The 14,887-nt window shown below is 44.6% G+C and overlaps 3 protein-coding genes across 5 annotated transcripts in view; 2 read left to right on the top strand and 1 right to left on the bottom strand.

Moving 5' to 3' along the window:
• FBXO22 (F-box protein 22) overlaps positions 1 to 14,887 on the top strand; it is a 23,850-nt gene continuing 8,963 nt past the window's right edge. Inside the window, exons 1-8 of the mRNA XM_048956212.1 lie at positions 1 to 170; positions 261 to 393; positions 527 to 614; positions 854 to 949; positions 1,561 to 1,725; positions 2,546 to 2,711; positions 3,884 to 6,881; positions 8,077 to 8,482. Of these exons, the coding sequence (XP_048812169.1) occupies positions 67 to 170; positions 261 to 393; positions 527 to 614; positions 854 to 949; positions 1,561 to 1,725; positions 2,546 to 2,711; positions 3,884 to 4,313 (1,182 nt within the window). The 5' untranslated portion in view covers positions 1 to 66 and the 3' untranslated portion in view covers positions 4,314 to 6,881; positions 8,077 to 8,482. The remainder of the gene's footprint in view (positions 171 to 260; positions 394 to 526; positions 615 to 853; positions 950 to 1,560; positions 1,726 to 2,545; positions 2,712 to 3,883; positions 6,882 to 8,076; positions 8,483 to 14,887) is intronic.
• Positions 8,469 to 14,887, top strand: part of TMEM266 (transmembrane protein 266) — a 100,811-nt gene continuing 94,392 nt past the window's right edge. The window contains exon 1 of the mRNA XM_048956204.1: positions 8,469 to 8,482. The gene's annotated coding sequence lies outside the window, so the exon portion shown is untranslated. The remainder of the gene's footprint in view (positions 8,483 to 14,887) is intronic.
• The window catches only part of NRG4 (neuregulin 4), a 22,939-nt gene continuing 16,528 nt past the window's right edge, over positions 8,477 to 14,887 (bottom strand). For 2 of the 3 annotated variants that reach the window (XM_048956219.1, XM_048956220.1), the window contains exons 6-8: positions 11,683 to 11,762; positions 11,514 to 11,623; positions 8,477 to 10,613 (exon numbers count right to left, since the gene is read on the bottom strand). In XM_048956219.1, coding sequence (XP_048812176.1) covers positions 11,595 to 11,623; positions 11,683 to 11,762 — 109 coding nt within the window. In that variant the 3' untranslated portion in view covers positions 8,477 to 10,613; positions 11,514 to 11,594. The remainder of the gene's footprint in view (positions 10,614 to 11,513; positions 11,624 to 11,682; positions 11,763 to 14,887) is intronic. The other variant, XM_048956221.1, reaches the window with a different exon arrangement.

A 14,887-nucleotide genomic window follows, 5' to 3' on the forward strand; every position in this document is an offset into this window, starting at 1 on the left:
GCCGGAACCGGAAGCGCGTCGGCGCCGGGCGGTGTCGGCGGCGGGGAAGGGCGCGGCTCTGCGGCCATGGAGGCGCCGGGGAAGGGCGGCCTCGTTCTCGGCAACCTGGCCGAGGTGGTGGAGCGCGTGCTCGGCTTCCTGCCCACGAAGGCGCTGCTGCGCGCCGCCTGGTAAGCGCTGGGGGGAGCTGGGAGGGCGGCGGGCGGACGTCGACGCCGTTTCTGAGGTAACGTGGGCGGGGCGGGCCGGCTGTGTTGCAGCGTGTGCCGGTTGTGGAGGGAGTGCGCGCGGCGGATCCTGCGCACGCGGCAGCGCCTCGCTTGGGTGTCGGCGCTGGAGCCCGGCCCGCCCGGCGGACACGCGTTGGTGCAGGCCTTGGCGCGAGAGCTCGAGGTGGGTCCGCGTGCGCTGCGGGGCCACTTCACCCCCCCCGTCCCCACGGTCCCGGTTCGCGCCTCGCGGTGCGTGGCGGTGCCGGTACCGGGCCGTTGTTACCAGCGCGCTCGCGTCTCGCGTCTTCTTGCAGAAGGTGCACGTTCTGCCCCAGACCGTGCTCTACATCGCCGACGCGGAGACGTTCAGCGGGCACGAGGAGTGCCACGAGCACAAGAAAGGTACCCGCGGGGCGCGGAATCGCCGGGGCTGCGGGCGGGGGAGGGACCGCTGGGCGGAGCGCTGCGAGTCTGAATGTAAAAGCGCGGCTGCGGTACGTGGAAGTGAGGCGCTTAACCCCGAGCTGTTGGCGGCGCGGGGCTCTTGTGTCGGTAACGGCCGTGGGGTGAGAAGGGATTGGCTGCCGGCTTCTGTCTGTCAGGTCCGCTTCTCTTTGCCGTTTTTGTTTCCTTTTTAATAGCCAGAAAAAGAAACAGTAAAGAAACAGCCCTTGCGATTGAGAAACTGTTGCCAAAGCGATGTCAGGTCCTTGGACTGCTCACCCCGGGGATCGTAGGTAGGAGCCTCCTTTGTGTGCTGCGCTCCCTGCTGTTAGTGCGTTTGTGCCTTCCCTCTCACCTTCAGTTCTCATCCCACAGTAAACAAAGAGGAAACCTTTCTGCTCGTTTCTGTGATTTCAGGGCATAACTCGTGCCGTGCATCTCAGCAGAAGCTTTTAGATGTTATAACGTTTTCCAGGTGTTTGCTGAACGTTTGCTTCCAATCTCTGTCACCGCAGCCATGACCAATAAGAGCAGGTCTATAGCATGAATGAGCATGGGGCTCCATGAACACCTGTGTGAAGGCACTAAGAGCCATAAACATTGATTCTGTGCCTACAGAAGGCTGTTTGAGTCTTTGAATTTAGAGTAAGGAAGATTTCTGTATGTATCTGTGTCTCATGCAAAGTGACTTTAGCATTGTTTCTGGACAGTGGAAATCTTATGCGTTTCATCTTTCACAACAGCAGCAAAAAAAATTCACACTGGTTATCAGTTAGTTATGTTGTGATGGGAAGGAGCTGTCATGCATTCTGTCTATACTGCATATGCTGCTCTGCCTCTTTTAGCCTGAGTTGCAGACAAAAGTGTCAGAATCACTAATCTTTGTGTTTGTGTGTCATTGTAGTTACCCCTATGGGTTCAAGCAGCAATCAGCCTCAAGAAATTGAAGATGGTGAAGCTGGATTTGCTCTTTTGTTTCCCAAAATTGATGGGGTTAAAATCCAAACCTTCCATTTTCCTAAAGAAGTAAAGAACAGAGTCATTGACGAAAACAAATTTGCCGCAGCAGGTGCGTCCTTGTTCTCCCTTTGACCTGGGCTTTTGTCAGGTGTTTTGCTGCTCTTTGAGGCTCCAGTGTGAAACTGCACATGGGACCAGCAGCTCCTGTGGTGTGTTAACAGAGCACTGAGGCTCTGCAGGGCTGCTCTGGTAACCACCCATCTCTTTCTACCCATCATCAGGAGTACTGAGGTTGTTAACCTGAGTTTGTCTCAAACTTCTTTATTTGTGTTGCAAGCAGAGCTGCTAAGAGGAAGCTGTTAGGTTTGAAGCAAGCCAGGAATTGTTTAAAAGTAACAGTAAATGAGTTTTGTGCCATTGGGAGTTATTCTGGCCACCTCTGTTTAGAAAGGAGTGGGAAGGAGCTGCTGCTTTTCTTCTATAAAGTAACTTTGTTTTCAGATGCTAAGTCAGGCGTTGTAAAAAGAAAGGTATAAAGAAAACCATCTATTTTAGTACAGTTTACATTCCTCACCTTGCATTTATGAAGAGTAATCTGAGAGCAAGTGAGCCTTTCTGTGAGTCTTCCTGGAACTTGGAAGTTTCTTTCTTGGGATAAGCAACAGGCTGATGCACACATTTTAACAGTCCTTAATTTTTCAAGACTGTGCCACTCAAATGCTCTGGGAAAGAAGCTGAAAGCAGGAGGAAGCAGATACAATTTACTCATGAATACATGGCTGCCTTGTGCCTTGTTTTTCACTTGCAGCAACAGAAAGTCCATGCTGGAGGCATTAGGTGTTATTTAAGGTGGGAGTGAAGAGTGTATGTAGAACTCTTAGGCTTCGGGGGAAGTCAAAATAAGGGGACTGAAGTTCTTGTTTTTGTAGGCCTGAAGAATAATCCAGATCTTCGTGTGGTTCTTTTGTTTGGCTACAACTCCTGGAAGTCTGGAGCCACTCGTTTTCTTCATCAAATAGTCAATCCTTTGAATGAAAAAAGTATCATCCTAGCTGGGGGACAAGTGGAGAGCTTTACATCGCTGATCTCTGAGAAGTAGGTATATTTTTCAAGGTAAATTGTGAAAGAGATTTAACAGGGGAAATACGTTGCAGAAGCTGTAACATTTTAGCTATGCCATATTGCCAATCAAGAGTTGTAAAGTGGTACATTTTGTTTAAAAGCACAAAACCCAACTGCTGCACTGTGATCCAGCAGGAAAAGCTGGAAGCTTTGTATGAGTGTTACACACTGGGTTCTGGAAACCCAGCTAGGAGGACAACTGAGGACTTTCAGCTTCAGAAACTGTACATTTGTTTATTTATGTGCTTGCTCTCTGGCTTTCAGGCAAATTATCACTCAAATAGCAGAGACTATTTGTGTGACTGTTCTGGTTTTATGTCAGTCTTGTTTTGGGGCACATTACGGAGCTGAATATGCAACCTCAGCTGTGCCCTGTGAGCACAAGTAGCTCCACAAGGATGTTGCACTCCAAGGGCTGGGCTGGATCTGACCCACTGAGCCCCAAGCCTTCCACCAAGAGCCCTGCAGGGGCCTCCTTGCTCCAAGTGCTCTGCTGATTTGCTAGTGCATCCAGGAGCATCCTGTGCTGGGGAGCATGCTGCAGACATGGCTGCAGGCTCCTCTCGTACGGTGTTGGTCTGGACTCCATAGTGATAGGAGTTGTTTTTTGGGTGTTTTTTTTTGCATCTGATTTATGCCATCTACACCATTATTCCAGATCAGAGAGTTGTCTCTATTAAACTATTACTAAGATAACAAGAATAGGTAACCACTGAAACCAATGTGAATCTGGCCAACCAACGAGCACAGACCTGTAGCAACAGGGATCTGAAGTCTGGAACAGCTTCTAGACTGCTGCCCTGGTTTCATACATGAACTGCTGCTTATCTTTGGTTAAGTTTAACTTACGGTTCAGCTGGAATTGCAGAGCTGTGCTATGCACCAACTGCTGAATTTGGCAAGTGTTTGAAAGACAGGCTTATGATTAATCCTGGGTAATGGATGTGAAAGGTTTTCATCAGGAAAGGTTGCTGGAAAAAGAGGGGGAAAAAGGAAATCTGGAAGAGTGCGTTTAGTTTTTAACTACGGTGGCTTTCAGAGCCCCCAGGATGCTGGTCTGTTTGGCAGCCCGCTTGTGCTGCAGCAGAGCAGTTCAGGCCTGGTCGCGCTGGGCTGCTCTCTAACGGAGGCCTGTTGCCTTTCAGTAATAACGCCCAGCCCAGCGATGCCTGCGGGGTGGTCGGGCTGGCTTTCAGCGGGCCGCAGATCCAGAGTGCCACAGTTCTGTTAGACCAGGACGTCGCTGATGAGAGGACAGCGGAAGCCGCCATGCAGCGCCTCAAGGCAGCAAACATCCCCGAGTGTAACACCATCGGCTTCATGTTTGCGTGCGTTGGCCGAGGGTATCGGCATTACAAAACCAAACAGAACATGGAGGCGGATGCCTTTAGGAAGTTTTTTCCAAATGTTCCCCTCTTTGGCTTTTTTGGACACGGGGAAATAGGATGTGACCGGATAGTTACTGGGAATTTCGTATTGAGAGAGTGTAACGATGTAAAGGACGACCTGCTTCATGGTTACACTACTGTTATGACTCTCATTCATCTTGGTTCAACTAAAGCAAACCAGGCGTGAGTGTGTTTGCAGTGCATCGGTGAGCTGCTTCGTCCTGAAGAGCCAACGTCCTGCAGTCAGAGCACTTCCCAAAGCATAAACACCATTTTCCTAGCATTATCCAATCCTGTAGTTGGAACAGTTGAATGTAATAGCTATGAGGAAGCCTTGCCTTTTGTGTAGCCTCCTGCACGTGCTGAAATTGCAGGGAAATGACACTGAATGGAGTTCTGCAGTTGAAGGAAGCCTTTCTTTTTTCTAAAATGAGAACAGTTTGCACAAGTGGCAGTCAGAGGCCAAGCAATCACCGTGCAGAAACAATATTTTGTGCTCTATTCATGTGTGCAAAACAGGCCAGAAGAACTACTGGCGTGTGCTGAAATACTGGTGCAGGAAATCCAGCATTCCGTGGGTTTAAGAGTGATGCACAGCCTGCCCAGACTTGGGTCCTATTTACAGAACTGAATCTTTTACCGGGTAAAACTCAAAGAAATCTTTAGGAAAAAAAAACCAACCAAACAAGAAAGTGCTCATTAAATAAAGACAACATTATGCAATTGCACCTGGCCTTCCGTTCTCAGAGAAAAAAGCTCCGATCTGGTGAGGTGCTCTCAGCTTTGAAGCTCAACTCAATTCATTATCTTGAACTGCGTTTCAGTCATCTTAAATATTTGATTTAGAACAATACCCGATACGTTGTGTCTGCCAGCACTCTTAGCCCTTGTGTACAAACGTTTACACAATCAGAGTGGACTGCTTAGCGTTCCTTTTAGATTCTCTTGTAGCACGATCTTCCCTGTTACAAACTTTTAAATTCACAGTACAAAAAAAAAAGACTCTCCCTGGTATCTTTAAGAAATTTTTTGTTTTTAATAAGAAATTCTGGGCCACACAAGATCTGGTGATGTTCGTTTTGTCTCACGCCCAACGACTTGGGCTATTGCATGTTTTGTGAGCTGAAGCTTTTACATCAGTCATCTACTTTGGGTGCTGCAGCTGAAGGTAGTGTTTCACAGTTCACATAGGTACTTTCATCATGTTCTCAGCATAGCTCATAATACATCTGCTCGCTTATAAATTCCTTCTTCCCTTTTACTTGGCAACAGAATGACAAGAAAGTAGGATTTGTTTTGGACTGTTTCATCACGCTTTGAAATTCCTCATTGAGCATCTGCCCTGTTCTCAGTTTAGGAAGAGGAAAATGCTTGGTTGTATATTGTACAACAGTGTGTCTTTTGCTGTCCAGGTAAGAGCCAAGGCTTCACTCGGCCACTTGCAGTCAATGTCTGCATGCTGTTTGGCACTGGCAGAGGCCTCATGAGCAGAGACAGGTTTGCCTGTCCTGAGAGCAGAGCTGCTGTCACTGGGTGCAGAGCACAGGCCGTGCTTTCCCATGGCTCTGTTGGTGGTGATGCTTCTTAACTCAGAGACAGAGGATGTGAACCCCATGTGGCCTTCTTGCCAGGGACAGGAGATCAGTAACTGTGGGTGTGACTTGGAACAGCTTTAGTTACTGCATTTGGAAGAAAAAGTTGGCAAATCAGTGTGCTTGAATTGAAGCGGAGGACAGGGAGATGTGTTTTCTCTTTTCAGTATAACAGGAACGTCACACTTGGCCTTTCCCACCATCTAGCACCACATATTTGACAGTTTCTGTAATACAGACAGGACTTCTGTAGTAGTTGCCACGAGCTCCATGAGTTTGGTGTAGTCACCAGCACAGCTGCTAATGTAAGCCTGTCAACTTCAACCGACTTCTTGCTGCAGTGGAAGTAAAGGAATTATAATCAACCACACATCTGGATCAGGAGTGCAGGCACATCCAGAAGTGCCCAAAGCAGCAGCTCATGAGCCTCAGCCAAGGCACGACGATGCACAAAAATGAGTGCAGTTTAAAGGAGCTCATTTCTGGGAGATGGTCTCAGCTCTAAAGTTGCTTGTGAGGGCTGCAGGCAACCACAGCATGAAGAAGGCTCTGGTGGGGATCCGGGATCATCTCCACCACTGGGGAAGAGCCCAGAGGACACCAGAACCGTGCGCTGCCCTGCCGGCATTGCTGCACTGCCTCCCCTGGACTGTGCCATCTCTCCCATGTGCCAGGGCAGTGGTGTGGTACATAATATTGCTACGTATTTGATTAAAGTGTTTTGGTATCCAGATTCCTTTTGCCTCCAAATTGTCGTTTACTCTTAAGCCGTGCCAAAACTCCTGAGTGAGACCAATGATATTTGCTTAGCAGCTATCGTGTGCCACCTGTGTGGCTCATCAGTCCCAGGACAGGGCACGTTCTGAGCTGCTACAAAGAGCTGCAGTGCAGTCATTCAGACCTCTGTCACCCCAAAAGTGGACAAGGTTTCATGAATGTTTGGTAATTGGGTCAGATGTGGATAGCAGTGCCTCTCACACAGCACATGACAAGACAGAAGGACCTCTCTGATGATAATTACCTGCATGGTTACAGCGGTGGTGGTAGTTTCCTGCAAGAGTATGTAAACCTTAAGGGACTACAACAGGAGTTTGTTTTGGTGAAGAAAAGAGGAGAACCTTCCAAAGGTCTGCAGGGAGCAGTGGGGATTTTGCTGACTGAAGGTAAAAGGCATTATTTTTCCCCATGTTTTGAATATGTGCTATGGAGCATTGTTCATTTCCACTTAACGCATATTTCAATTAAGTAAGTGAGCTGAGGGTGTAAAAAATATGACACGAGGCAAGTGGCATGATACATAACCTCTCATTTGCACCACCAAACAGCAATACAAAAAAAGCATCAAACTATTAACTAGACTTTTTATTTTAAAATTCCTGCTGCAAAAATGCTCTTTCTATGGGTTTTTCTGTAGTTTTTCTGTAGTACAGTTGTAAGGATCAAGCATAGCTTGATAGAGAGAAGCCAAATTATGCTTAATTGTCACAGCTGTGCTGTTGGAAAGCAGTTTCGCTTTAAAACTGCAGAAAACTGCAAAGAGGGTGAACTTGATTCTTGTTACTGGCAGTGTCAGAAGGTTTGTTTGGGCCCAGGTTAATATTGGAACGAGCCTTACTTTAACAGAGGAATGACTCAGCCTGAATCATGCCCCCTTGGCAGCCGGCAGTAAACACAGAGATGTAAGCGATACAGCCAAACTTTGACTTTCAGCAGGAGTAGGGAAGGCTGGTGAGAGCATTGAGCCTCAAACTCCATTTTAATAAAGCCAAGTGGTTACATATGATTCTGATTGAATTGAAAGTACCTGAGCACGCTGAAAACATTAAGAAAGTAATTATTTGTCCCTGACAGCTGATTATTTTTCGAGATTATATTATGGAGAGCTTAAAAAATGGAGGTTCGGACATTGCAGGTGGCTCATAGTGATGTTGGCTCACCTAGCAGCAGTTCATAACAAGGAAGGGTGCTTTTCTACACAGGTAACATACAGAGACATCAGAAAATTGGAAACTGTTTGGATTATTTGGAAATTATATGACCTGGATACTTACGTTAGAATCATTAGCAGCTACTTGGAAAAGGTGTTGAAGTCCTTTGATAGTTTAAGAGCAAAGATTTGATTCCCAAATCTGTAGGATTTATGTTTAAAAAACCAATGTATAAATTTTCACTGTTACATTTCACAGCTAGAGCATCACTGAGATCAGCAGGTAGCACATAGATGTTTCAGAGTGATTAATGTCACCTTTTCAGGGTAACTTTTCACAGCTCCAGGAGTTAGCAACAGCTTTTTTAAATTAAGCTCATCTTTGTTGTCAGTGTGACAAGTGAGAGTGAACACAAATTCCCTCAAAACAGGAACTCCAGAGCTGGCAGAAAGGACTATGAGTAGTTTGAGACAGCAGGGAATGCAGTGATGGAGAAAAGAATAGGAGCTACAGCATAAGCTCATATTACAGAGCCCTGATGATAAAGTGCCAGTGGATGGTCAGCTACAGCTATATAGCCCAGAGGAAGCCTGTACAGAAATAGGTAAGTTAAAAGCATTCTCTTCTAATTACACTGAAAACACGTATATGAAATAGAGGTGAATTTAGCATTAGAAACTGGTTTTAGTGTTCATTTGGGGAATGAAAACAGCAGTGTCTTGGTATTGTTGCAGGTTTTACATCTGCAAGCTTCTTTCACACAGCCTTGGCTAGCTACAGGAATCATTATTGGTGAAAGCCTTTTTGGAGTACCAAACAGAACGGAGCTGCAGCCTGTAAGTACTTGAGAGAGTGTGCATTTGGTACTTTGTTAAAGTGCTCCCTGGTGTCAGAGCACAGATTACACTGACCAGGTTAAAAAGGGCAATAAATAAACAAAACACCCAAACCAGACTCTGGATAAGCACAGATGGGTAATGTTACATACAGTAATGAAAAAACTGCATTGCCCTTCTTAGAGAGAAAAAAAAAAAGAAAAAGCAGATGGTTTTTGTTGGGATTCTTCCGATCATTCTGTATGATCAGACAGTGAATGTGTGCATCCCAGCTACCTAAATAACCCTGCCAGAGAATCTCACACAGTTCAGTTCTGAGGCTTTTTCCAAACTCAGCAGATACATCTTCATCAATGTTGCTGTGTTTGGAGGTGGCCATACTACAGGGGAAAGTCCTACCCAAACTAATCCGCGCTCCTCTCAGTTTTTGTAGTAGTGTGATCCCATTTAAAGTGATGGAGGAGCAGTTTCAAAGATGGGAGATGTTATATTTCTCAAAAACAGAGGGAAGCAGAGAAGGGACCTCCTTGCCCATCCCTTGCAGACACACAACCCTTTTCTGCAGTCCCCTGGCTCCAAGAACAGTATCTGATTGGAAGCAGTGTTTTCTGTAGCTTTCTTGCTCACAGGACTACTTAATTTTTAAACAAGCACTGCTTGACAGCATTGTGCAAGTTTATTAAATCAGAGGTGATGTGGGCTACCCTGTGCTTCCTGTGGTGTTTGACCAGCTTAACATGAATTTATAGCCTCCTCTCCTTGTGACTTGAAAGGCAAATTCACCAAGCTAATGAATGGAAATAATTAATGTTAGAAGCTGAAACGTTCTCAGTTGCAATGGATGTGAAGCAGTGTTGACCGCTAATAAGATTTCATTCAGAGATAACATTGTTTCATAGATGGAGTTGTTTGCATTTAAACACCCCTTTGATTTATTCATTCTCACTTTTTGTACAAATTGTTTCCCAGATAATGCAAATGTGAGTGGTAATACTGGAGAATTATTCCATGTCTGTCTAGAAAGCTGAGAGGGTTTTAACCGTTTACAGAGTACAACTTCAGTCCATTTGTTTTCCACATCTTGTAGCAAGATTTCCTCCCTCACTTTCCATTTCAGATGACCATAAGCCTTTTCTTCTTCGGTGAAAACAGTGTGCTGGATGTTAGTTAGTCAGTCTGAATGTCTCGTGATCAGTAATGCACAGAGGTTGCCTGACAGCAGTCTTCTCTGACTCAATTCCACAGAGACTGTGCAGAGTATTTCAGCTAACTCTGATTCTGATGCAGCTGTCAGGATTGTTGCACATCTCCTGAACTGTGAATCTAACAGTGGTGTGTCCGCATGCGATGAAAAATCACTTTGTTCTTTCCTAGCCTTTAAAACAGTATTAACAGTGTCCTCCTGGGTAACTGACAAGGGTTTGGGGTCCCAAAACCAGCATGTAAGCTGGTTAATTTGAGGAGGAAGCTATGCTTTATACAACTGGAACGTTTCTGGTTCAGGATCTCTGGTTGATTGGATGTTTTCCTGCAGATGCTGAGCTTTCGCTCGTACTCCAGCTTCTTTCACATGAGTCCTCAGAAAGTAATACATTTTTCTCTGTTTACTATTTGCTATTATATTATTATTTTCTCCTTGACTTCTTACTGTATACACCGTAACACTTTGTCTTTCCTTCTTTTCCTTGCTGTGTTTGCATCTACGTGTGTGTAAAATATACGCTATCTTTTCTGATGCCAGAGCATGCAGTAGACGCCCCAGGAATTGACTCTGATTCACATCTTCCTTTCCACCTTCGTTTCTAGACACCTTTTTTCCCCTTATTTCAGAGATGAGAAATCTGCATTCTGCATTTTCTTCCCTTTCACTTCCAGAAATGTTCTCAAGCTTTTTCTTCAGTACAGCATGGTCGATCCCAAGTAGTGAGCTGCTAGGTGATGTGCTGCTGTATGAATGCATGTTGGTTTTTGTCTTAGTCACAACCTCCAGCGCTAGAAACGAGATGAAAGTAGGACTGTTCAATTCATGTCTTCTATGCCTCTCAGTACCCAGCCATTCTCTTTGTGTCATCAGGGGAGAAAGAGAGACAGACCATGTCACTTGGCTTCTCTTTGCCCGAGCCACATAACCCTGTAAGGAATCAGAGAGTGATTCAGATATTGGTGATGGGGATAAAACAAAGGCGTTGTTACAGAGGGCAGCACTTGTCTAACCAAGACATCTGGCTGCATATTGCTTTGTTTCAGGGATGGACACAATGAATAAAATTCCTGACATCTGTCCTCTGTAAAATAGAAGCTGGGATTCCTTGAGATTTTTAGAAGGCAACACAAAAATATCAAGGAAGGTGCCTTGCTTAGTATTAGAGACATATACCAAACAAAGGGTAAATACTCTATGAACTAAACTTCTAACCATTACCAATCTGTTCTCCCAGTATTTTCTTTGAATTAAAATCTTGCATCAGGAAGCTGACCTATACACCAGTAGTGGTACCTCACCCTCTGTTAATAAAAGCCCAACTATTGCCTTGAGGAAAGTAATAATTAATACTGTAAGTGTATTGTGAAGTGTTCTGTATTCTGAAGCAGGCCAAGTCCTGGACGTGTAACACGGCTACGAGTTTTGAAGCTTCTGAATCGGGGCAGAACTCAGCTTCTCCAGGACAAAGGTTCACAGCATAACCTCATGCTGAAAAATCCAATGGTTGCCTCGTGTTCTCTTGTAGAGAAGGATAATTATGTTGTACTTCTCATACAGAAATCAGTCTACCTATCTATCTACGTATCTATCTACCTATCTGTCTATCTCATACCTTATCTGTGCATTACTAAAACCAGTAGCTTGTCATGGAAAATCTCACAAAATTCAAACGTAGGTTATAGTGATTTCTGAATAATCTGATGCACCTGTAAAAATACACAGAAACTCTGCTGAATGCAGCAGATTTTCTTCATTTATTAATTGCAGTCTTCTCTAAGGTGAAAGCAGGCCTCCTATTAGGGTGCTTTCTTTTCTTAACCCCCTTACCATATCAACCTCTGCAGCTGTTAGGGTTGCTCTGCACATCATTTTCTCACCATTCTTCCACTCTAATGCTTTACTCCGTTATTATTTCTGAAAAACAAACAAAGCAGAAGCTTTTCACTAAATAAATCTTCTTTCCCTGCTTTCATCGCTTCATTTTAAATGCACTCACTGTTGCAGCCATTGCTGCTTGTAGTCTCCACCAGGTGGGCACCACACTCTGAGGAACCTGTCCTTGCAATGGTGGCTTTCCTGACCATAGGAGAAAAAGAATGGAGAAAAAACAACACAGAATGAAAAGTTACCAGAGAAAATAAACATGAATTGTGTGATACTTCCACTAGGAAAAAAAAAAGAGCAACATAGCTCTTCTGCAATTACGTCCTAATTAACATCCAACGTTTCTGAGAAGCATGTATTTGAGGGAGAGCAACAGAGATCAGAGGCAGGACAGAGCACTTGGACCTACGAGGCTTTTCTCCTGAAGTTAATGTTCCTGTTTCAGTCTGATTTGTCAGGATTTTATTAAACAGTGAGTAGATAACACAAAGTTGTTAAATTTATCTTTACCTCTCTTAGCATTTGGAAGGGAAATTTCAATGGTGTGATGTTTTCCACATTTGAGGAGAAGCACATCCTTTAGATAGAGCTTTTCCTTGCTTTCTCTTTCCCTCTTTCTTTTAATAGTAATTAGACATCTGCTCTCTTCAGAAGAGTCATGAGCTGTTCTCCTTTCTGTCCAGTTTGTGTCCTGTGGAGGTACAACTCCTCCACAAAATCTGCTGCCTTGGATAGCTCAGATGGCTTTATTCCTAGACCTGTGGTTTTGGCTGGCGGAGTTCCCATTCATCAATATAAGCTTATCATATAGCTAATTTGGCATTTTAATATGGTCTTATAATATGTTATGTAAATAAATCACAGTTATTCTAGTATTCCATGGTGTTTTCTCTACCCCTCTAAGTGTGGCACTCTGGCCTTTGCTTATTTTTCTCGTTATAGATCTGTTTTATGTGCAATACATGCTAACCAGCTACATAATCAGATCTGCCTGGACGCCTACCTGTGCAACCTGGTCTAAGGAGCCTGCTTTGCCAGGGGGTTGGACTAGATGACCTCTAGAGGTCCCTTCCAGCCCCTGCAATTCTGTGATTATTTCTCCTACAATATGTTTCTGGAGAAGGAAGGGCAGATGGATCTCTGCTGACCTGTGAACTGCTTGTAGCCAAACGTGCCATTTGTTACCTGAGGAACAACGTAATAGCAGGGATTCTGAATGCTTTCCTGTTTTCCTCAGAACGCAACTGCAGACTTGTCCTGTATCAGCCTTCTGTAGAGAAGTTAATCATGATTTTGAGATTTCCCAAGACGTCTGGTATGAAAGCTAGATCCATGGGCAGCTACCTAAGTCATCAGGCTGAGTTGCTGTTGTTTCTCTGAGAGGCTCTACTGCTTGTTCTGCCTAAGTAAACTGATTTCTGTAAGGAAAGGCAGTTTTTGAGGTTCAACTTCCAACTATGTGAAAGAGGAGCTGTGCAGACCTGTAATTGCTGTTATGCAAAGCTTCTTTACTTTGGTATTTGGTCTTTGACCATAAAACTCAGCAAATTAGCTCCAGCCTTCCCTAATTTTACTGTATGCGAGAGGAAAAAGCCTCTATAATAGATTCGTTTCTGAATTTTATGCTCTCTGAAGACTTTATTTTTCTCTGTTTTGCCTCTGTAGAAACAGTTATATGAGACAGTGTGTTATTTATGTTACGTAAAGCCATGCTTCTAAGATCACACCAAAGAAGAGATGTCATACTGGCTTCATAAGGGAAAGTTTATCTTAGAGCTTCATATCTGGGGGGTATTTCTCAATGGAGATGCTTTTATCTCCCAGAGATTTTCAGCAAGCGTTTTCTGTCTCCAGAGCAACACTGCTACATTAGCAGAGATCACACACAGCCTCAGTGCATCACCACAGGAGAGCTGGGCTCCTGCCTCTTCTGCCACAGCTACCAACACAGGGAGCAATTAATGCCCCACTGCAAATTGCTCTCAGTTGGATCCAGAATGATAAAACCAGCTAGAGGTCTGCTGGCTTCTGCACGTGGACAAGTGGTGGTATTTGAACAGCACCATGTTTGATGAACGCTGGTTGTGGGTGGTGGTCCCAACACATGCACACATGGCTGCAGTCAGCCTTGTTTTTCAGTTCATTTTTCAATGCACCATCACGGGCCTGAGGTGAGGTTAAGGCTTCTGCTTGCCACAGTGAGCTGGGAACAGCTGTGGGTGCTTTGGGACTGCCCAGGGAGCCCTGTCCTGCATTCTCTACTGGGCTCCTCTTGCCTCTTGTATTGCTGATGGCACGTGATGGACACAGTGTATCTTCTAACAAAGAAGAGAAACTTGTCAGTATCTTTGGCTTCTGGAATACTGGACTGCTTTTCTAGGTTGAAATACCCACCTAACTCAGAAAGTTGTTGAGACAGTGAGAAAAGCAGTGTTAAGGAGTACCAAGTGCTCCAAGTTCTCCCTTTCTGGCTTTCTTGAGAGGAGAAAGAAACTGAAACCTAGCTCATGGATGAAAACCACTGCCTTCATCAAAGACCAGGTATCAGCAAAGAAGATAAGGATGAGCTTGCTCACCCAAACAGATTTGGTGAGCCACTGGTACAGGCTGCCCAGAGAGGGTGGTGGATGCCCCTTGGAGACATGCAAGGTCGGGCTGGAGCATGCTCTGAGCACCTGATCGAGCTGTAGGTGTAGCTGTTCTGTGCAGGGGAGTTGGACTAGATGACCTTTGGGGGTTTCTTCCAACTCAAATGATTCTGTGACTTGTATGAATTGTTAAAGTTATTTAAAGCTCTGTTCTATTCTAGTTACTTGGTAATAATTTGTAAATATTTTTTTGCTAACTACTAATATGGTGCTGCACTGCTGATAAGACAGGAATAATTTAATTTAAATGTCCAAGGGAAGGGGGGATGTCCTCTACAGAAACTTTTTTTAATACTGTTTTATCAAATACCCTGAATCTTTTCTCAGTGTACTCAGCTATAGGAAATTGGCACTTGGTAGGTTTCTATTATGGCAGCTGGGGTGAAACTTGACTGGCTCTTCAAAAGTTGCTTGTTGAAAGGCACTGATCAGAACAGTCTGATTATGGACATTATAACTAGAGAGAAATGCAGCATAGAAGTGACCAAGAGGCTTCACGTGTGTGATGGCTAATAATTACAGGGCCTACTAAGTTGTCCTGTAAAGGCATAAATATATATTGTACCTCAAAAACAAGGGAGGATGTAAGAGATCGACTTGTTTGCACAAATAGAGCTGTATAAAGGCACCAGTTACTTTGGCTTTACACTTTGGTAAGTCACCTCTACT

This window comes from Lagopus muta, chromosome 10 (genome assembly GCF_023343835.1).
Source record: "Lagopus muta isolate bLagMut1 chromosome 10, bLagMut1 primary, whole genome shotgun sequence".
NCBI classification, from domain to species: Eukaryota; Metazoa; Chordata; class Aves; order Galliformes; family Phasianidae; genus Lagopus; species Lagopus muta.